The 23,130-nt window shown below is 29.1% G+C and overlaps 5 protein-coding genes across 10 annotated transcripts; 2 read left to right on the top strand and 3 right to left on the bottom strand.

The window, feature by feature from the left end:
* The first annotated feature begins 979 nt into the window (after positions 1 to 979).
* On the top strand, positions 980 to 2,417 carry LOC116774120 (uncharacterized). 2 transcript variants are annotated; one of them, XM_032666773.2, is made up of 3 exons: positions 980 to 1,167; positions 1,561 to 1,651; positions 2,265 to 2,417. In XM_032666773.2, exons 1-3 carry the CDS (start codon positions 1,090 to 1,092, stop codon positions 2,369 to 2,371), a joined length of 276 nt encoding a protein of 91 aa, XP_032522664.2. In that variant the 5' UTR covers positions 980 to 1,089; the 3' UTR covers positions 2,372 to 2,417. The 2 variants fall into 2 exon arrangements, with proteins under 2 accessions (XP_032522664.2, XP_032522663.2); XM_032666772.2 differs by having other exon boundaries at positions 1,002 to 1,167; positions 1,516 to 1,651.
* Positions 2,075 to 3,419, bottom strand: LOC116774119 (uncharacterized). 2 transcript variants are annotated; one of them, XM_061523916.1, is made up of 3 exons: positions 3,347 to 3,419; positions 2,646 to 3,009; positions 2,075 to 2,353 (listed from the first exon to the last, which is right to left on the bottom strand). In XM_061523916.1, exon 2 carries the CDS (start codon positions 3,001 to 3,003, stop codon positions 2,659 to 2,661), a length of 345 nt encoding a protein of 114 aa, XP_061379900.1. In that variant the 5' UTR covers positions 3,004 to 3,009; positions 3,347 to 3,419; the 3' UTR covers positions 2,075 to 2,353; positions 2,646 to 2,658. The 2 variants fall into 2 exon arrangements, with proteins under 2 accessions (XP_061379900.1, XP_032522662.2); XM_032666771.2 differs by lacking the exon at positions 2,075 to 2,353 and having other exon boundaries at positions 2,400 to 3,009.
* Positions 3,420 to 6,577: 3,158 nt separating this feature from the next.
* LOC116774117 (mucin-2-like) lies at positions 6,578 to 8,371 on the bottom strand. The gene is made up of 3 exons (XM_032666768.2): positions 8,218 to 8,371; positions 7,945 to 8,083; positions 6,578 to 7,866 (listed from the first exon to the last, which is right to left on the bottom strand). The coding sequence occupies exons 1-3, from the start codon at positions 8,353 to 8,355 to the stop codon at positions 6,626 to 6,628; spliced, it is 1,518 nt and encodes a 505-aa protein (XP_032522659.2). The 5' UTR covers positions 8,356 to 8,371; the 3' UTR covers positions 6,578 to 6,625.
* A 165-nt stretch (positions 8,372 to 8,536) lies between these two features.
* Positions 8,537 to 10,666, bottom strand: LOC116774118 (uncharacterized). The gene is made up of 4 exons (XM_061523947.1): positions 10,530 to 10,666; positions 10,196 to 10,239; positions 9,208 to 9,352; positions 8,537 to 9,080 (listed from the first exon to the last, which is right to left on the bottom strand). The coding sequence occupies exons 1-4, from the start codon at positions 10,549 to 10,551 to the stop codon at positions 8,641 to 8,643; spliced, it is 651 nt and encodes a 216-aa protein (XP_061379931.1). The 5' UTR covers positions 10,552 to 10,666; the 3' UTR covers positions 8,537 to 8,640.
* A 1,908-nt stretch (positions 10,667 to 12,574) lies between these two features.
* On the top strand, positions 12,575 to 21,880 carry LOC116773855 (neuronal synaptobrevin-like). 4 transcript variants are annotated; one of them, XM_032666385.2, is made up of 8 exons: positions 12,575 to 12,934; positions 17,072 to 17,189; positions 17,374 to 17,452; positions 17,552 to 17,631; positions 17,740 to 17,791; positions 17,907 to 17,930; positions 18,965 to 18,995; positions 19,112 to 21,880. In XM_032666385.2, coding segments are annotated over exons 1-6 (345 nt in total). In that variant the 5' UTR covers positions 12,575 to 12,932; the 3' UTR covers positions 17,921 to 17,930; positions 18,965 to 18,995; positions 19,112 to 21,880. The 4 variants fall into 4 exon arrangements, 3 of the variants coding, with proteins under 3 accessions (XP_032522276.1, XP_061379868.1, XP_061379869.1); XR_009753055.1 differs by lacking the exon at positions 12,575 to 12,934 and adding an exon at positions 16,596 to 16,623 and having other exon boundaries at positions 17,907 to 17,984; XM_061523884.1 differs by lacking the exon at positions 12,575 to 12,934 and adding an exon at positions 16,596 to 16,623.
* Positions 21,881 to 23,130: the final 1,250 nt, after the last annotated feature.

The following is a 23,130-nucleotide window of genomic DNA, read 5'->3' as shown; positions in this document are numbered from 1 at the left end:
ATATTTAATTAAAAAAACCAAAGATGTTTTCGGTGAAGTAAATCTATATTTCACAGCTCTTGCAATACAATGAACAGTCTAAACTCTAATCGGATAGTTCAAACGATTCCAAACTGTCTATTGAAGTTTAATTTATTTTTTATTTATTCCTTTCACATATTTCACGAAATAAACCATGTTTTGTAATGTCCTACCATTATAACATATAACTTATTATTTGTTGAGGATAATTCACACGATTCATTTGTTTATTGAGATACCACTATGTTCAGCAAACGAAAGTAGATATGAGGCGACAAAAAGAAACAATATAAATATCATATTCTTATTATCCTGATTAACGAATTTACCTACCAAATTAAAATTGATGGAACCGTTATAACAAGTTTCTTGTTAAGCACTGAAATGTACTTAACAACAACTACAACCTACTAAAAGACTTGGGCCTGTCCAGAAATCACATCAATTCATTCTTGGAACGTACTTCGAAGGTAGCCCTAGTAGGTTCTTTTCAAATTTTGGTTAGGTAGGGAGAGAAGGTTGGACAGTGGAGGTGAGCGTTTAACTCGCCTTAGTTAGGGGCCCCTTAAATCTACACCTGGGTTGCAAGTCCCAGGCACTGTTGAAGCTCCTCTTCCTGCAACGCGATGGACCCGGCACCCGCACGGTGAACCCATTGAATGCTAAGAGGTTTCGTCTCTAGTGGATGCATTTTCGCATTTTTTTCAAGCCATGCTGGAAAACACAGCTCTCGGTGCCGGACAGTTTTTCTTAATATGAGTTCCGTTTTCCGGCCCTAAAATTGAAGTTGATGGTCCGCTCTAATTTTTTTTATAAAAACCACCTCAGATAACTGAGCTATGGGCTGGTCTCGATAGGACAGTCGGTTGCCGAAATCATATCCGCAGATGAATGACTTCAGTCACCAGTATAGCGTTTTGTCGCTTCATTCGAAAAGTCCATAAATATGAAAAACAGAAATATATCTACTAAAAGCAAATGAACAACGCCACAAAATTTTTATAAGCTATAAAGTTTGAGTTATTAAATCAGAATCGAACATGTTCAAACACTTTCAAAAAAACTACAATGATGAACAAAATACAATACATTTTAAATTTCATTTTGTTTATAAAACGATGTCAAGCGCACGTCGACGGTGCGAAGGTAAGTGTTTCATATTTAATGAAGTTTTCATCTAATCAGTAAGCTTCTTTGTACGTAATAATTAATATTGTAGTAAATCATTAGTATTATGAATATTCATTAAAAACTACTTATCTGTTTTAGACTATTTATTTATAATGTTGAATGAGTATAAGACGAGATGAAATTTATAAAATCTTAAAGCAACTCACAACAAAGAAACTTAGTCTATTTAACATATGTCTTAGCTATTTTCTTTGTGCTAACTTTGCTTACATGTTTTCTAACTTATTTTTGTTTAATACCAGTATTTCATTCTATTATTTATTTAGTACTTTCTATACATTTTACATTGGATTTTTAATTCAGTTGGAAGAGGAATGTAAAATAGCTGACATATGTCGACATGATCAGGTACCGATCTGCGGAATCGACTCTTGCGGAGAAATGAGAACCTTCATAGATAACTGTGATATGCATGAATTTAACTGCGACAGTAAAAAAGGTAAATACCATTTTGAATGAAAACCTCATTTTTGAATGTCTTTGAATCCGCTCTGCGGCTGTATTCTGTCAATTCCAGAACCATTAAATGTGATAAATAGTATTAATCATAACATGAGTAGTGTACGTTAAGAAAATGACTCATTTTCTGATTACTGATAACAAACGACTTCTGACTAGACGTCTGTTACTGAGTCAGACCGTCCAGTTATTTATGAACCTGATAACTTGTGAAATATAAAGGGATAAAGCTGAAATTACTTTCCCAGAAGTATCTAATATCATTGGCATGGAGACACCCACGCCGGCGCCAGTTTAAATTCAAGGCTAATACTTTAGCATCTCTCTTATATACTATATATAATGTTATCGCTATAGTACTCTACATAGATTTTACTACGCACTAAAGTAGAAAAATAATATATGATAGAAATAAATAATAAATTTATTAGAAGAAAACTAACATCAGGCTTAAAATCTTCAACTTCTTTGAAAACTACTACATCACATACTATCATTATTTAGACAAAATAGATTATTGAAAACGCATCATCTATTCAATGGAAACAGGAGTGAGTCAGCTGTAAGCTATTGTTAATTATTTCTTTTTATAGACTTTGTCCAAAAACCTGTTCACGAATGTTGGGTGACTTGTAAACGAGGAAGGAGCTTTAAAAAAAGTGCTTATGGTGCTAATTGCGACCTGAAAAACATGGTTTAGAAGTAAATTACGAAATAAAATGACCTAATAAACATATGAACAACAACTACTGGGCTGCATTTATTGTTCGAGATCACAGTACAAACATTATAATAATATATTTAACACTAACATTAGAAAAAAATAACAATAAATTACTTAATATATGCTTTTTAAAATGATTCACATCATACAATTTTAATATTTTCAAAAAGCAATCCAATTTCGAAAGAGACATAGCTGCTACAAAAACTTAATTAGAATTTTACTATAAAAATATAACACTTTTAATTACATTATCTAAAAAATTAATGCCTGTCCAAAAAACCAGCATTTTTTACGATGTCGTATATCCGCTGGCGTGGTATTTTCTCAGCCTCTCTTTCAACAACTTGCATCTCCTTATGCGTGAACCAGGACTCTTTTGCCAGACCGGCAGCTATGGCTGGGTTGCTGTAGAAAGCGTGTGATTTCAATAATTGTGGTGGCAATTGAGCTTCACTAGCAGCGTTCGCTTCAACTGCTGGATGGGAGTGTATAACAGGTGAAGGCTGGGCGTATTCTACCCCTGGAGCGTGTAACGGTTGGGCGAAGAACAAGCCGGGCCTGGCTTGCACCAACGATACAAATGCGGCGAGAATAATTACCTTCATGGTGATCTGTGGGGTATTTAATGAGAATTGATTGTTATAAAAATATAGTCACACATAACATCATTTGGGTCAATTATTTATTGTAATTTAAAATTTACATTTAACACAATTTAAGTAGATTTTCATAAAAATCCCTTAAGTAGGTTTTGGTGAACAGACAGCCTAACCTAATAATCTTAATCAACAATATAAACATTGATTAAAAAAACACTTCATCAAAATAACTCTTGCAAAGGGAAAACTCGAAACCAAAAGACATTAATCTTAAACAAAACGCATTAACCCACAAAAATCACGTTTAAACAAATAATTAAAAGTAAAGAAACAAACTACAAGCACTTACAATAAAGTCACGGCCACTACGATAACTGGCTGCAACACTGTCGAGTGGCGATATATAAGCCTTTTCAACAACCTTCTGCTTATAACTTACTTCCGGTACGTACATAAAAATGTACAGCATTAGTTACTACTAATTTAAAGCTATCATACAAGTTTAATAACATTATGAATAAATAATATCATGAATCTAAATGTTTATGTTTTGATATGGCGTCATGATTGACTTAAAGCTGTTGCGAAACCAAAATGCTAACGTGAACAGTACAGAGAAACGAGAAAGAGAATTCACATTAAAATACATCCTTTTTCTATAAGAAACTCGAGGAAATGACAATCGCAATAATGAATAGTAAGTAACATATTATACACTAGACTGTACCCGCGCCTTTTACTTCATGTAACAAATAATACCAAAACTTCGGGGTTTCCTACATAGCTCCTAATAATAGTTATGAAATAAAAAAAATCAAAGATAAATATGCTTAAATGTCATTGATTTTTTTGTTTTTAACAATATTATAGAGTAATTTATACAACTCTATCATCATTGTGTAATTACGATGTACTGTCAATAAAAATACATTACTAACTAGCTATGTGTTAAGCTCACGCAGAAGTTTGCCTTGTCGACATAATATGAGATATATTGTACAATTGTATATCTTAATTGTGAATAAATAAGATCTGAGATCGTAAGACGTGATCTGAGCTTCCGCGCGAATGAAATATGGCTTCCTATTTCCGTTATAATTTATAAAGACGATTGATTTAGAACTACGAAGGCTGTGGAAGTCTAGGTGACTTTCATTGACCATTTTCATAGCTGCATTGAAATATTTATACATATAAATCATATATAGAAAATATGATTCCTATTTTTATTTTATTTACAACAAAAATTATACAGTTACGAAGGAATTTGTTATGGAGGTGATTTAAGAGAAAATATCATTAAAATTAAGTAATTATTGTAATTATACCTACAGATTATTGAATTAATCGTATTAACTTAAGCATATCTTATGTTCTTTAAGTTGAATAAAGTTTAAGCGATCGAAATATGTGTGTGTTAGATCGAAATATGTGTGTGTGTGATTATTTTCGGGAAATAGTCATGTCAAATCCCATTTTCAAACTATAAACTGCTACTCTCGCCTTTTATGTGTATTTAAATAGACGGAACTTATAATCGATTTTATTAATTTCCTTCGCGGAGAAAAATATTATTTTCATGTTTCAGTTTCAGGGAGTGATTTTTTTTGTCTTTTTTAAACATACATTAATTTTTTTTTTTAAATTGTCAAAGAGCATCCAACACTACCTAATTCGTGTCAAGGCTAAGCGACGAAAACTCGAGTTGACTAAACCGATTTGATGTGCTTTCGAGATTTAATAGTACCTGTGATTAGTGAAATTGAGATGGATTTCAACAAACGGCTTTAAATAATGCTGTTGTGTAAAAGTCATAAAAATGGTTTCACTTACTTAGAAATGTTTGAATTTTTCTTTTATTTGTTGAAATTATATGAATTCATAATATTAAGAATATATACGTGTTCGTTTTTATTTACTTCGTATACGCGGTTAAGTATAATTACATAAGATTTTGTAAACAAAACACGTGATTCGGTGACAGAACGCACGTCAACAGAATTCAGGTCAAACCTTATTGCGAAATAGCGTCTTTACAAAGACATATCTTTTTTAGTTTAAATATTTTTACCTTCATAAGTAAAAAAACATCTCACTGAATCTTAATAACAATTCTTTCGTTATAACCTCGTTAAAATTACCTACGATCTGTTGTTATAAAGGAAAATTAATTTTCAAATTGAGTTAAAACAATCACCTTTATAAATTTACTTATAAACCTCTTTACAGACCTCTGACCTTTAAAAAACATCAGCATCAAGTAAATCTTTATTATTTTAACAATCGACTACCCACACACAAACGCCTACACTTATTTACATAGCTTTGTATTTCATTACGTTAATATTTGAGAACATATTCAATTAGGAACCCAATGCCCCCAGGATGAAAAAAAAAACACAAAATTCAACTAATTTCATGATATATTGTGAAGAGGTTTTATTCAGTGATATTTATGTTGGCGGTTGGTAAAGGTTAACTAATAATAATGACGATGTCAGGCATAAGGACTTCACAAGGACATTCTATAAGAATCTGATAATAAAAATAATATTATTTCCAGCATTAAATTATAAAATATAGATTAAACTGAATTCATATCAATCATAATCAATATTTTAAAAATAATTGAATTATTTTTTTTATAAATATAATATTTATTAGTCGTATAAATACTATAACGGCTTAAAATTAATATATATTTTTATGCAACATTCGTTAAATGCCGTGGGACGACATTTTAATATGAATTACACGTGTATAGTAGAAAGTTACACGTGTCACACGGAAACATCTTAAAGAATTTCGCGAGAACTTACTGGAACATCTTTTTATGTGAGAAATGGGTTACTGGAACGACGTTAGAGGTGAAGGTATCTTAACTTTATTAACAGGTATATATTTTATAATCTATGTATTAATTAACTACTAATAATAATGTTTGCGTTCATTCTAAATAATTGAATTAATTACATATTTTTTGGATTTCATTTTTCAGTATTTATTTAGTTTAATATTTAATACTACTAAAGAACGATTGAAAAAATTGTTTTTAACTTTTTGTTTTAAAAATTATAAATGTCTCTCAGGTAGCCTTCTCAAGGTCAAGTTCAATGCAACGTTAGTTACCTCTCAACATGGTATTACAAATGTGTCTGTAGTACAAACAGTTTTACTAACAAATGACAATATTATAATTAAAATCGTGTAATTATTTTAACATGTCTTACACTGTATTCGCAGACGCCGACTCTTGCAACTTGTCTAATAATTTTCAACAGTAGATACGTGACAGATAACATCTAACCATTCTGGTTATTGTCAATCTATTAATTTTGGCCATGATAGGTATTTAAAATTTAAAAGACCGCCATTTTTAGAACAATCGTTGATCGTAAACAGTTTCAATAACATAAAAGTTATTTAGGGGCCAGTACAATAATTCTAACGAGAGAATATTATTTGAATAGCAAGCATATGCCTTAGACTTATCTATAATGAAATAAGTATATATTTTAGGGTTATTACAATTTATTTCAATTACATTGTTAAAAATTCAAGGAATTTCGTAACCTTTCATTATTGAAATCATTTTATCTAATTAAATATTTGCTTTCAGCTTCCAAAATCATGATAAATCGTTATGGTTACCAAAATGAAACCCGTCATTATAATTTTCCACGGCTTTTACCGTCCTCCGAGGCCAATGGGTTGTGTCTTTTAATATTTTTATCCTATCTCCAAATTTTTCACGAAGAATTTGAAAGAAATCCCTTGTTTCTCCTCTGACTGTAGTCTCCCAAGTTCGTGGTCTTTTACAATGTGCCGGATATTTCTTGCAAGAATCGCCGTCAGGTGTAGGAATTACTTCGATATAGTCAACCGTAGTCTCTGTCGATTCATCACTATCGATTGGACTCGATGTCGTCGTCTCAGTTGAGGATATGAAATGTGGAGTACAAGTACACCCAGGTTTACTTGACGAGACAACTGTAGTAGATGATTCAGTAGAAGTTGTAGTAACTGGGGATGTAGTTAATTCGGTTGTAGTAGTAAAAAGTGCTGTCGTTGTGTCCATACAAGTACATATTTTTTCAAAAATGTTTTTTGGCTTAATAGTAGTCGTGATTGTTGGAGATGTGATAGGAGTTGTTGAAATTGTGTCCGTTGTAGAAGTACTAGAAAAATTGCAAGTACACCGTTTTCCAGTCGCAGTTGAAGTATTTATAGGCTGTGTTAGAGTCGTTTTTGTTATAGGTAATGTAGAGTCTATAGATTCAGAATACGTCGTTGTAACAGTACTAGGATTTGTTTTAATTGTAGTTATATCTCTGTCCATACAAGTACATCTTTCGATTTTAGCTGAAGTAGTTTCAATAGTAGTCGTTACTGTTGAAGTAGTTAACATCGATTCTGTAGTGGGAATGTTACACGTACACCATTTTCCAGTGGAATTTGAAGTGTTTATTGATTGTGTTTGGATTGTCTTTGTCATAGGTAAAGTGGATTCTGTAGTCTCAGAATATGTCAGTATCTTAGTAGTAGACATTTCTGTTGTTTTATCATGTGCGTCCATACATGTACACCTGTGGATTTCAGGGGATGCTGTTTTGATATTTTTCGTATTTGTCCCTGTTGTAGGAGAATCAGTCACCGTGGTAGAAGAATCCGTTTTCTTGGATCTTGTACACTCAGATGCGATAGGGACTTTCGTAACATTACTTGCAGTACTTCTGACAGTTGTTATTGTTGACGGGAGGGTTACACTTGTATTTTTCGTAGTCTCTGAAGTTTGTTCAGATGTCATTGTTGCAATTGTATCCTTGGTAACATTTTGAGGACAAAGTTTGTCATCGACCTTTAAATATACTACGGACAACATAATTATATGTACTTAAATAACATTAGCGATGTATGTATAATGAATTTAGTAAAGAAGTAAATTACCTTTTCCGTTGTCACAATTGTATTCGAACATATCACAGTCATCTAGAAATAATCTGTGATCCTGACTATCCTTCTCCAAGCCACAAATACTTATACCAGTGTGGTTGCAAATTTTTGCCATAATACAATAACTAGGTGGCTATTTTAAAATATTAAAATATAAATGTATTGTCAAAAAAAAAACTTACAAACGAAAATAGCATTTAATTAGTAATAGGCGCAAATGGACGTCTTAAGCCAAAAATAGCCCATGGCTAATATTAAAATTCTTACCTCTATATAATGATTCTCAATTTTACTATGAAATATGAACGTTATCATTGTGGCGTACAAAATATATTTCCATCTAATAGAAAACCAATCTAGGAAACAAGCCGATATCGTTGAAAATAAAAGCAATGAACATTTCATTTTCTTTACCCATTATGTATAGGAAATAAAATATTATCGTTGTTTCCAAGTATATTTTTTTTGTACTTAATTTTCAAATAAGCTCTCAAACGTTTGATAAATAAAACAAATGCATATTAAAAATTTAACACATGGAAATGGGATTAGAAATATTATATTAAATGTCATGTCACACAGAGAATTCTTTTAAATTATTCATAATATAAAGTGTAAATTATTCTAAGGTATATTCACATAAATAACATTATCATAATAAATTCTTAAATTTTTTTGACAAACCTTCTGTTACTCTAAGAAATCTGAATCTTTTTTCTTTTTCTTTTCGGTATTCTTTCTAACAACCGCCTTCACAACCTTTAAAAGTACTTTACCATTTTTCCTAACTGTAATTTTCTTTATTATTTTCGTTCTGGTTGTCGTGGGCGGGGTTTTCTTGAACGTCTTCCTGACCGTACTTGCTTTCGTCATCGGGCGGGTTGTTTTTCTTTTTTTCTTTCTCCAAGTTGGTGAATAACGCCTTCTGCCTCTCAGCATACGTGCAGGCAGTGGGTATTGGGTGGTGAACTGATAGAAAGCCCTTCTTAATTTTTTTGTTGGTGAGTTGATCTTTCCCATGATATGTTTTCTATGATCTGGACATGTAGGGATAGACGGACACGATACTTGGGGTGGGCAAGGCTTAGGTGGTATGTTGAAGCAGTCGGAATAGTTTATAGGATAGTAATCTGAAATCATGAAGAAAGAAGTTCGAAAATCGAATAAATATTAATAAAATTTACGTATAATTTTATTAAACTTATCATGAGTAATTGATACAAATTAACCATTACTATTCAATGTGTTACATCTCACCTGTTTCGTAATCACAGTTATATTCGTAAAGATCACATTCGTCTATAAACAGCCGTCTACTGTACATGTCCTTTTCATTATCTGTTGCGCATTCAGGTATATACGTGTGATTACAGATGTCTGCCAACAGGCACCAGTGAAGCGGCTGGGTATAGAGAAATTCAAATTATACACTGAACTAGATCTTTACATGTTCGATCATTGGAATAATTTGTATGATTGCTCTTATGTCACTGGAGATTGATTTAATGTTTATAGTAGCGGATAACTAGAACGAAATATTTAGTATTTTGTTAGAAATTACCGATATGAAATATAAATTGTATAAAAAAACTATTATGAGGACTTTAAAATCACTACATTAAACCTTTTAAAATTTATCTAAGCGAAAATACACGTGATTTTTTTTTTTTTGCATTTTCACTATAATTATGTGAACAAACAAATGTACATAGTAGCTTCGGAAAAAAAAAATATTTTGTTCAAACTCACTCTGTTCCGGTTTCCTTATAAATAATATGTTATTATTAATATAATAATAATAAATTACAAAGAAAACTTGAGCATCAACTTCATTGTATGGATAGCATATGTATATACTTAAGATATAAACTTTCTTGAATAGTAAATTTTTATGAAATAAGTGTTTGAAGATCAAATGTAACAGAAAGGTTTAATATTTTTCGGATTACTGCGCGGGTTTTATTATTTTAAAAACTGCATACTCCCGAAGTTTCGGTTACTTTACAGCAACCGTGATCACGGACAGACGAGATGTGATGTGATGATGATGAGGGAGTATGTAGTTTTTAAATAATGAGAATACGCGCAGTAAACCGAAAAATATTAGTTTCATTTCAATCATTATCAAGTTTGTAAATTTGGCGTTAAGCAATATTGTCTTAGTTAGTTGTTTATGATGCGGTTTTCCACGCTTCCGTGATTAAATAAGCTTGTAATAAAATAAAACGTTATTATCATTATTTACCCAAATGAAATGCTGAACCGAAGGGTAAGGTATCAGTAGAGAAACTGAAATTTAATGGCACTATTACAAAAAATATACATTATATGAGTAATCCTTATAAAAGATCTTATGTGTGTACAGATAACAAGTTAAAAGGAACTAAAATTTTAATTAAAATAATAATAAAACATACAGATTTTAACATTGCATAAATATAATATATTATCTGTACTTATAACTCACTGACGCGGATACATAAAATGTGAAAATATAATCAGTCTCCGCCTAAATTGTGTTAATGGATTAAAACAATTAATACATTAAAATTAATAATAAATAACAAAATATATTTTACCTATGTATAAAATTGGCAGCATTTCGCGAATTCATAGTATACTTTTATTTATATTTCTTTATTTAAATTCGATACCGTTTTAAGAAAGCAGTCGGATGTCGTAAGACCTCATTTTAACGACTCTATTTTATATAATAGTGTAAGATTTAAATCTCGTAATAATTCAAAAGAAAAATATATATATATATATATATACATAAAATTGACATTAATGAAAATTAAAAATCAAATAAAGAAAAAAAGTCTTTAAAATAAAAAAAATTAATTCTGCCGTTTCTCGGAATTCGTGTATTGTGAATAATAAAAAGCACTTGAAAAAACATATTTTTTTATCTTTAACTTATACAAAAATCAGAAGCGTTTAAAACCTCTTTTACAGTATGGTATCACAAAATAACTAACGTTCTGCAATTGTATCAAATATATAAAAATCTTGTCATAATAAGTAAATAATTAAACAAACGATTGTATCTTTCGAAGATATTTAAAATCAAATGTGTTTACAAAAATTTCTAAACTTATATTACCAAATAGAATAATAATCCCATAAATTACACGATTCAAGGGCGTCATTACCGACCCCATGAGTTCATATTTAAGGCCAATTGCTTAATATCTAAGTCTATTGCGACGCCATTACTCCTCTTACGCGTTTTCATTTTGTTCAAAGAATATATATTAATACTTCTATAACTGTACATAATACCTAATAAACAAAATGTGAAAGGCAAAATTTTATAAAGTAATAAACGCTCTATTTAGTTTCATTCGGATATTTTAACGTCTACTTAGAGAACATTTTTTTTAATCGCATATACTTATTAAAACTGGTGAACTATACCTTGGAAGTCGGTTGAGCTTTAAGTTAACAATTTGCGTTGAATTAAATAGCGTAGAATAGTAGTATTAAAATAGAGTATATAAGCAATGAATAACCTAAGTATATAAAGTTTCCCACCAAAGATTTTTAGGTTATTTTATATGATATAAATAATATACTCCTTAAATATAAATAATATTTTATTTTAAATTATTTAGTTATTTACTAGTAAGCTTCACATCGTCTATTCTTTTACTTATATAAAGCAATAAATAAAATCTTTATACTTACGGCAAAAAATTTTATATTATTACAGATTTAAAAAAACGATACGGAAAACAGATATATCACAATATCAAACGATTGAGAGTTCAAAATATGTATAAAAAATTGCAAGAGTCATGGCGAAGTAAATGAGTTTTGACGGAATCAAAGTGTAACGAACTCCTCTATTTATACGTATATTAATTATCTGTTAGCAATTTCTCATTGAATAAATGTGTTTAAATTCTAATTTCAAACACTAAGATGGAATAAAGAAAACTAATCTGTTTATTCGATTTGATATCTCTTTTTTTTCATTTCCAGAGTCTATTTAGGTAAAAGTAATTTTCATATATGTATTGAATTTTTTTTTTTTTATGTCTTTTACTTGACCTTTCACAAAACAAAGACCCAGATTTTTTTTAATCCGCTATTTGTATATTCATTGACGATAAATTTAAACAAAATATTTCTCCATAGCTCCTTATATTTTTAAGAAGCTAGTTTTAAAACAATTCAGGTTCATTAAAAAAAATGATTTAATTATTTAATTAATGTCAAAACGATACCCAAAATCTTCTACAATATTATCGGTTAAATGATATGTTAGCAACATTATTTGTACATCTCTTAAAGTTACTTATATGTAGTGAAAATTAATATCATTTGATCAGAATAGTCGTCGACGCGAACATAGTTACGTAACACCCACATACCGAATTGATTTTTGTTCGGGTTCACCAGACTTAATGCGCATGCGTTAATATCCCAACACACACAAAGTGATTAAAAACATACACACATGCGCAGGTTCACTGCCATTTAGTCATTGAAAAAATATCCTAATACACATTGCACTAAGATCTATTATCGAAAACAAACTTTAAATGTATTTTTAGACCATTCGAACCTCTTAGGGAAAATACAGACGCGCCCTCTCCCATACAAATTGTGAAACATCGTCACGGAAGGTTTTCACCTCTATCCGCATTTTCCTAAATTTTACATTATTTCGCATTCTCCATACAGTTTTGTTGTTTTAACTTAATGTGATATGTAAAGGAATTGTGTGTCGTCTAAAAAAATTTAAAGTCTATTCCTTTTTGGGGGAAAGAGCCTTCTAAAAATAGCTTATTGGCCGATATACTTGTAGGAAAATCTCGTAAGCACCCCATTCATAAAACACATTCATTTGGTGCTGGGCAGTGGCGGTGCATAGATCGGGAGGATTCAGTGAATGAACATTTTCGAAAGCATCTGTGACTAGCTTCCCATTTTATATCTCGGATTTTTCGAGCATCTAAAACACACCAGCTAAAATGTAAGTATTTATTTTATTCTTTCTATTATAAATTTTATTTTACAGTTATAATTTAACGAGTGTTATAACATGATGAGTGTTAAATAAAAAAAAAATACTTCAGACTGCAATTAAATTAAAAAACTAATAGATATATAATGATGTGCCATGATAGAAATAGATAATTTAAACTGGCAAATTGTGGCCTTTTAATTGAATATTATCATTTGGTGACATTTTTTAAGTGTTGCCACTCTATAGGTCTACGACCTGAAAATATCGATTGAATCTTCATGGTAATGGAGGTCAGCGTCATACCAGCTAGATTTATACAATATCAAGCTACTGGAATGATTTCATAATACATGAAAACCATTTCATTTTGCTTTTTCAATAAACGCCACAACGAGAGCAACCCCTTCAGTATAATCTAATTACACCACCTTAATCAGGATTGAAAAGAAAACTTATAGATTCTTTCGTCGTAACCCAAGTTAAGACAATTACTTCTGTTTACACCTAAATACTTGTTGGCTATTAAGCCAACTATTAAATTAACCGCACATAATAACACAAATTAACTTATTAATTAGATTTGAAAAATATTTTAAACTTTGACATTAAATATATATAAATTTGTACGCAAGGAAAATTAATTATTAAGTTTTCTCTAATAAGATTATTCACAAATCAAGGAAATAACTATTTAGCTACAATTTATATTTAAGGGAAGCTAATGTAAAACATTTTTATATTTATTTTAATGGCAACATCTTAGTCAAACATAAGTAAATATATTTTACAAAAAAGATATTTCAAGAATTCCCTGCCTTCTTTGTCTTTAATAAACTGCTTTAGAAAATTATATTCTTTGTAAAATATACAGAAGAATTTTCACCTACAATTAATGCTTCTTAAGTTTCATATTATATTAAACGGTTTCATTAAAGAATATATTTCGTTCCCTGCATTTTTTTCTAAATGTATGCAATTCTCTCTAGGGTTATATAGACCTATTGTACGATTAAAGCAACAATGGGAAGTCAAACTTAGATATAAGGAAATACAAATTCAAGTTTGCAAAGCCTTTTTCAAACCCCGTGTGTACTGTCAAAATATGGTATCCTGTGCAAACTGTTGTTTTAGGAATTTAATATATAAAGTCACGCTATGTAGATACAATGAGACCTTTATGCGACTTTAGTAACAAAACTTACTTTTGTGTGGATACACATCAGACAAAAATATATTATGAAACAATATCATTAACTAATTATAGTTAGTAATCATCATGACCTTGAAAGACGTAGGTGTTAAATTCTTTTAATTTGTGAGTAAAATACATTCAGTTAATACATATATCCTATCAAAAAAAATTTATTGAGGTTACTTTTCGTGGAAAAAATGTACTTTTGTCGTCATTCTTCTTCCCCCACACATTTCGGAGGAGAAACGATGTTGGAAACCTTGGGGAGATAATCCGACGTTTTCTATTAGAGCTCTGTCGTCTTTTAAAGACTAGTATTCAGGATTTCCCCACATTTTATCAAAATCAATAAGTGAAGGTGACCAAATACACCGGCAACAAAAAGTAATATTAACTTACCTACATCCTGAAGATTTAACCTTGAATAAAATAGCTTTTCAACAATAATATTTAGACAATACCTCTAAGGGATCTATTGTATCTAAGATGAAGTTTAGCTGTTAGCTACAACAACTTAATTCTTTTCGTATATTTTTCATAGCTCACATTCTATTTTGCATCTTCTCATTCTCTTCTTCATCATTCTATTTTGTAAAAGATATTTTCCTTATAACCTCCATTACACAAATCTTTATTATAGATATATTAATAAAGTATAGTCCTTAAGCAATGAATGACACTAAAAATGTCTACAATAAATCTTTATAATTATAAGATACAACCGTTTATAAGTATTTGTCAGCTGACACCATTTAAGCACACCCTGGTAAGAAATTGATCTTCTTTGTTTGGTTTATATATTTTATTGCGATTCTAATTGGAGAAGTGTACTCTCACCGTCAGGGGCGCTCTCATTTAATATCGTGAGAAATGCTCGCGTAAATTAATTTGTAACTCTATCTAACATAAAACTGTCACTAGCTACAAATAAAAAAAAGGAAATATGTAGGTTTGTATAGAATGTTAGATGATTTGTTGGTACATGACATTTTTAGTAACTTAGATATTTTTTTGTGTAATTTTATTGTTTTTTCTTTTTCGCCTGATATTATATCAATTGCATTCGATAAAATCTAGTCTCACAAAATAACTTAACACAAAATATTTTTATTCCAAAAACAATAGACAGTTGTCTAATTTTAGAGAGTTTGTTCATAAAAGGAGAGGAGTTTATTAAATGAAACCAATCCTAGAAGTTTTTTAATCTACGACTATTATTCAAATTGACAACACCAAAAATAGTCCCCAAAAATAAGTTTAGTTTATTTTGAGATTGAAGATACATCTAAACTATGCTCTTTTGTAACAAATCTTTCATAGACCATCGCAATTTGACACTTTTTTATTCACAACCTTTTTTTGGATACCATCGGTGTAAAAAACGGACCTGGATCAATTAGATACATTAAAAAATTAATCAGGACATCTGAGGTGCTCTGCTCTTACAATTTACATTCAAGATCTTTGCACTGTCATGTCCACTGTTATGGAAGGAAAACTGGAAATACTCCGTATTTAATTCTTTTTTTTTTAAAGGTGCTGAACATAATAATGTCACTAGACATAAGAGCGTGTCTGACTTGGCAACAGACCAACTAGGACTCATGAAGTCACTGGCGCAGCTGCCAAAGTGTTATAAAAAGTGTACAACCTTCTAACTGTTGATCTCCTCAAATGTTGGATGAAGTTCAAATGGAACAGCACTTAAACCAGTTGTTTGATTTTAGACAATTTTAAGTTTGTCTCATTAAATTTGACAAAAAAATCGAATTAATACTTATACTAATAAAGCAGCTTTTAATTTGAATTATTAAGTTTAAAAATACTTTTCCTTCAAAATAAAACCAACTCGTTGAGGCACTTAACACAATAATTAAAAAATATTTATATTTCGTGGAAACAAAATAGTACGGTAAAAAGAGAAAATCTGAGAATTAAAATATGTATGTTTATCTTCATTTGTAAAAGAAATAGAAATTTAATATATACATACAATTTTTTTTATTATTGAAATGAATAATAATTCCAGATAAAGAACTTATACTCTTTCAAAGATGAAGTTTTTAATGTTATTAAAATTAAAAAAGCTAATCTATTCAGCCAATATCATACTGACAATACGTGATCTATAATAGATTATATAATGAGAGAACAATTCACTTTGTTGCGATATTTAAATAGGTCAACGCAAGTTTATTTATTCTGAATACACATTGCAACCATTGGTATAACAAAGGAAGCCAATTATGTATATTGCATTTTGAACGAGATAATTATTTTTTAGATTCCTACTAATTCTAATTATATGCCAATATGTTAATATCATAACTTTGTTAAACGGATAACTGTCTATATTAACAATAATTTTCTTGTTCAAGCAACATTCAAAGAAACCATTTTTTATTATATTTAACTAAGTTATATTCTTGGCATGACGCCATAAATATCTTATATTATTTGTTACGTGGTAAACTTTAATGCAAATCTTTTATGAATATTTATCGTAAGTCTTAAATGTCATCGACTAGTCTTTGGAAGCTAACGCTTTTTATTACAAGTCTGTCTAGACTGCTTTACTTCTCCATTCTCTAGTTTTATATCTTAGAAGTTTTATGTGTAAAATGTAAACGATTTGAGGTTTGGAACTTAACTTTTTTTGAAAACTAAAATGACAATGTAAGACGAAATAACTTTATTGGAATAAACCTAAATATAAACATAAATATTACGCAAATGATTTATGTAGATAATATTTCAGTTTTCATATCTAGTTCTTTAAATTCGTCTTTCTATTTGAAGTAACCGATTATAGCCTTCAAACAGTAATTTTATACAATGACCTTCTAGCAAAAACCTATAGGTTGCATAATTAATATTCTATTGTAGATAAAAATAAGATATAGTATGAAATAATTAATATTAGATGAATAAAATCCTTGTATGCATTTCAGGGCTGCGGAAGGTGGTCTCGCTCCAAATGGCGATGATATGCCAGTTGGGGGTCCTAAGACACCCCAACAGATAGCAGCACAACGCCGCTTGCAACAAACGCAGGCTCAGGTTGATGAGGTTGGTATGAAAAACTAGCTTCATCATCAATAAATGAATAAATAAATAAATATGTGGAATGATTCCGTGATATCATATGCAATATAATGGTATTAATATATATTTTTTATATACAATTTTCGAGTTTATATTCAAATGATTTAAGTTACGAAACAGGTTTTATATATTTTTTTTGTAATTTCAGGTTGTTGACATAATGAAAACGAACGTTGAAAAGGTGTTGGAGAGAGATCAAAAGCTCTCGGAGCTTGACGACAGAGCAGGTAAATGTTTGCAAAAATTCTTTTAATTGAATTTTTTCCAAATAATAGGACACCTATAAATGAAGCTAATATGAACATGAAATATCATTTTACTTACAGATGCCTTGCAGCAAGGTGCTTCGCAGTTTGAACAACAGGCTGGAAAACTGAAAAGCAAATTCTGGCTGCAGAACCTAAAGGTTTTCACTTAACAACTTTCAATAATTATTGACCTTGACTTTATTATTACAACTCTTACATTATAAACATTTACGTTTGAGACTATAAACATATATTTTTTATTACAGATGATGATAATTGCAGCTGTCATTGGAATCATTATTTTGGCTCTTATCATTGGTGAGTACTCGATTTTTTAGATATATACACATTAGAAGTCGTTATTAATTTATTTTATTTTACATATGATAAGTTTTTAGACTAATCATGCCATTATTTTTTCTCACATTTTCAGCCAACTTTGTGTGAACAAGTTTCGGTAACCGAAGTTTAATTTAGAAGTTACTTGTTATAATATATGAATAGTAATAAAGTATGTTATTATTTGTTATTAATATTTGTTACTTTCGTTTGGTAAGTGGGCAGTGTTGTTGTTTCGCCTGTTGAGATATAACATGACACTTGTGGCTGAATGACTTCAATTCAGTCTTGAATATAAATGTCATTCAAGAACTCTGACACGGGCGCCATGTTGTTCTTGATACACAGTATGATTGTAATTTTGTCAAAGAATGTCATAAGATTTTTTTTATTCAATTACAATTTAATCTGTGTCAGGCGCTATATGTTTGCTTTATTCTATATCTGTTATAACTTATCTGTCTCTGATGTTTATTTTTTGTCTTGTATTTTTTACCCATGACCTGAGAAATTTACATCGGAGGTTTAAACTAAAAACATACTTGCAACATACATCAATATTAAAAAAAATAATAAGAAGCCACTTATAATATAATTCTACTTGAGATTTTCTCAGTCTCCTACAATAAATATTGCCTAGTTTTTAATTTTACTTTCTCTTCATAATTTTAATTTTCTTTTCTCGTCATAATTGACTTGTCACACAATAAAAATCTGCCGATGTAATATCTCAAACACGATCACCTTTGTTTCGCATTTGTATTGATACCTGTGTTTAATGCTGCTGTCGAAATATATATACCTACAATAACCATATTATTTACTAGTTTCTTATACTTACAAATATATGCTTTAAAATATAAGCCAGGAATGCGATGCTTACCCTTAAATGAACCAAAGCGTTTTACGCCTTATCTACGCCTTCAACTTAATATATAAAATTTAAAAAAGAAACAACAAAACATGTAAAAGTCTCCATTATGGCTGCTTTTAGAAAAAACAATAACCTCCTTATACCTCCTCTAAATTGTTTCCCTTTCTTGAAAACATTTTACATTAACAAAAAATACATTATATAATCTTGAATAAAACAGCTTATATACTTTATAAATATATAAGAAACAAAATAAATATATTTCTTATGTTTTCTAGGTCTGTAAACATCTGTGGAATCGGATCCGAGGTTTGTATGTTAATCAAAATGTCGTTATGAGTACATATTCTAAATTAAAATTTAAATAATTATGAAATACATACACGTTTTATATAAAAAATAAAGAATATTTTAAAAAATTTCAGGTACCTATTCCAACAGCAAATCAACGCCATCACAGCAAACATCACACAGTTTTATAATTTTCATAGATTCTAGCGTTGTTAAATACTTTATACTGTAATCCGTAATACTTCTGGCTACACAAAAACTATTTTCGTTATGATACTACCTATATTTATAGATTTTATATCACTCGTCCTTTGAATATTATCCATCACTATCAACAGAGTAAAAAATTAGAGTATTTTTAGAAGATTTTTCTTTGTTAATTATATACCTTAATATCAGCATAAATTGCTATTTGCTAAAAGTATATAATGACATAAGGCTTATCGAATATGAACCATATCTTGTAATTTTAAATTGTGTTCAATGAAGCAAAAGTAACTGGATATAAAATTTTATTTTGTATTCGGACCAAGTTTCGGTATTAACCATATTCATTTTATATATCCTATATTTTTAATCTGTCCCCTTTTGGCGGGAAACACCCGTGGGCTGGTTTTTTTAACAAACTTTTTGATACCTCTAGGCGATGACCCCAAACGTCTGCTTTGTAGTAATCTTTGATAAAATGAATTTATTTGTTGCTTATAAATTTTTTATAACAATTTTAGACGTTGAATAGGTACATAGGTCGTTTGTAATGGTCTGTAAACTAGTTCATTTGTAGGCTGGATTCCTTTAACATCCATAAATTCATTACGCTTTCGAGATTTCAAGCTTCATTTTATTATAAAGAAATATATTAAAGTCATTATTTACATTCAATTTATTGTACGGATGTTCAATGGTTATATAAAAATTTTAGCGAGATATTTTTAATTACCTATCTATGCCATCTTTATATATATATATTGTTACTCTAATATCACATGAGATAGTCATATTAATGTGCTTTATTTAAGATATCCAAAATTGTAATATTTTCGTCTGAGTGTATAATTGTATGTATAGCTTACTAGGTAAGTAGTAAATGTACAAAATTGCACGATTAAAAAAATATATCTTTAACATGTGTTTTTTAAAATAGTAACGAATTTTACATCGCGTATTTTTTAATATAATTTCTAATATCATATGATTGTAGATATATTTCTGCTTTCATATTTCAAAGTACACTTGAAAATTTTGTTTTATATTATTTTGTGAACGCGATGTAAAATTATTTGAAACTAAATCGTTATTTGTAATATTTGATATTGAATTGAGTCGAAAGTACCAAGACGTAGACGGCCACTTGACTAATTTCAACTCGAAATGCCTTTTCATTTATACTTGGTGATAAAAGATGTTAAGTACATATTACAAATAATATATTTTTTAAATGTCAAATGAAATAGATATGGAATAATAAATGCATATAAACACGTTGGAAATGACTTTTATATTTTTAAATTGTAGCTTAAATACTATGATGTAATGTTGCCATATATAAAAAATATGATTCCAACCGAGTATAAGTGCAGATGTAAGTGAGTGGTCGTATTAGAAGTTTATTTAAACTTATGCACTATGTTATTGTTGGATATAATAAAATGTTTAATCGAATTTTAGAACAGTTTTGTATAGATATTATAACTAAATGAAACCTCCTTTTTTGAAATGACTACTTCGAACAACAATAAATCTAAGAACAGACAACTGAAATATATATACAAAAGGAATGAGACCTCAATTTAACAGAAGTATAAAAAATTATTTATATTATGAGAAAAAGAATGTCCTTTCAAAAATCGAGGCCCGAAATCACTGTAAGGTAAATACAAATACACCACATATATGTTTTGTACTAAACATATATTAATAGGTAAAGGTGAAAAGTATTAAAAGTTATGTACAACGAGGACTGGAACTGTCTTATAATATTCTATAAACTTCACATTATTTTATCAAAGACAGTTTGAATGTTTGACGTATTCAATACCCAAGAACAGCACACCTAAATTATATTCCCCAATAACACGCTGAATCTTGTTCAGAAGCTCTACTTTAATAGTTAAAATTAAACAAATAACTATGGACTTTATCAAAGACATTTGGTGAATAATAACTAGAAAATATTGAAGTATTTGATATTCCTTACTTAAAAAATATATATATAAAGTATAAAACAAAAAGAATCATTTTAATAATTATGTATTATAAGTAAGAGTTCTCATTATCTACTCGAACACGAAAACTTTCTTACTTTCAATATAATAAATTATTGGATATACATATTATAGCTCCGAAGTTTTATGAATGAAAACAATAGCAACTCTCATTGTGAAGTCGTGCGAACTCGTACCAGTGATACAAAATTCTGATCTGATCTTCCTTAAAATTGTTAGTCATAATGTTAGCGGAATATACCAGGTGAATTGTTACCCTTGAGCGTATTTAGAATATCAAATCTCTAACGAATCTGAATACAAAACTATGAAGTAAAAAAACTTAATGCTTTTCACCTTTATTCGCTTTAAGTATAATATAATCGTAAGTTCACAGTGTAGAAATATATATTACAATCATTTACGAATTAGATAATAAACACAATTGGACTGTTCGCATTTTATTTTATATAAGTATAACAAATTTTTGTCCATATATATCTTTTTAGTTAAATTAAATGTTATAGAAAATTTAAGAATAACTTGTAAAATAGTTCCGTAGATGTTTATTCACATTTGCATGATGTTTTAAAAACAATATTTATATGTGAAATTAACGCTAAAAATAATTTAGATAAATGATGTTTATTCGTATATTCAATAAACTGTATAGGATTAATAACTGATTATCAAATATTACAGTGTGTGTTTTTATTTATTAAAGTTATTTGTAAACTTATTCGCTCGCATTTAAAAATAGACGTATGAATTTTATTTTAATCAACCTATTTATTCACATTACAAACAACAATAACAAAATTGTTTCCATAGAATTTTAAATAATAACGGTTGGTTTAGTTTAGATTATTTAAATACTATGTGTGTACCGATAGAATTATATTGCTTCAATAAATTAAAGCGAATATAAATTTAAAAAAATAAACAACACCTTTTATTGTTTTTAAAAATTAAAACTATTATCCTTGAAAGAAGAAAATATTTTCTGGTTCTATATATTATCTGTGAATTTTTTTTTTGACATAAACTTTTATTTTATACTCTACATTAGGCATAAATTTTGCACATATATTGTACATTTTGTCCATAATTTTTTTATAACGCTAAGTTTAAACATGCAAATAATATAATCTACGGTTTACCCCTAGATGAATAACTCAAATAAAATGTAATGACATTTTTACTTAATTCAATGAATACATGATTTCCTCACGAGATAGATTCGAACAACTTAAATGTTAATCTCTGTACTCGACAAAGCAATACTTTGCATGTAATGAAGATATCTGATAGTCGATTATTTTATCGTGACTGCAAATAATTATGTGATGCTGATACAATATGTAATAGCATCATGAATATTTTTTTTAAATAACCGAAGATTAATCAGATAAACGTTTTTTAAGTTACAATAAATGCAGACCCTGATATATATATTTTTAGGAATTATTGTATTCTATAATAACACTTACTATAGTTATGACTTTGAAGTTACCTTTCATACTAAATTTACAGGAACGAATAACTTATATAAATAATAAATTATATTAGTCGTTTTCTTTATTTATTAAACAATATAAATAGCAATGTTCAAATTTTACAGATTTATATGGTTTCCTTAAATTACTTGCAACCTGTCAAAAAAAAGTCAAAAATCATCCAGCCACTCTAAAAATAAACCGGACCAATCGGAAAATAATAAATTTAATTTATATTTTAATTAAGTCGAATTAATATTTCATTCGTCAATATCTTTACATTATCGAAATTTTGTCATATTTAAGAAATGCGGGAATTAAAGGAGTACAACCACCACGAGGAAAAAATATGTATGCTGTACACCATAGCAGACAGATCAACTAGGTAACTCTCTTTTCTTAATATTATTATTTTCACGTGCCAAATAGGTAATAATTATCATAGCATATATA

This window comes from Danaus plexippus, chromosome 20, assembly GCF_018135715.1.
Source record: "Danaus plexippus chromosome 20, MEX_DaPlex, whole genome shotgun sequence".
Taxonomy (NCBI): Eukaryota; Metazoa; Arthropoda; class Insecta; order Lepidoptera; family Nymphalidae; genus Danaus; species Danaus plexippus.
The sequence above is the reverse complement of the archived record's forward strand: the minus strand, read 5'-3'. Positions and strand labels throughout refer to the sequence as shown.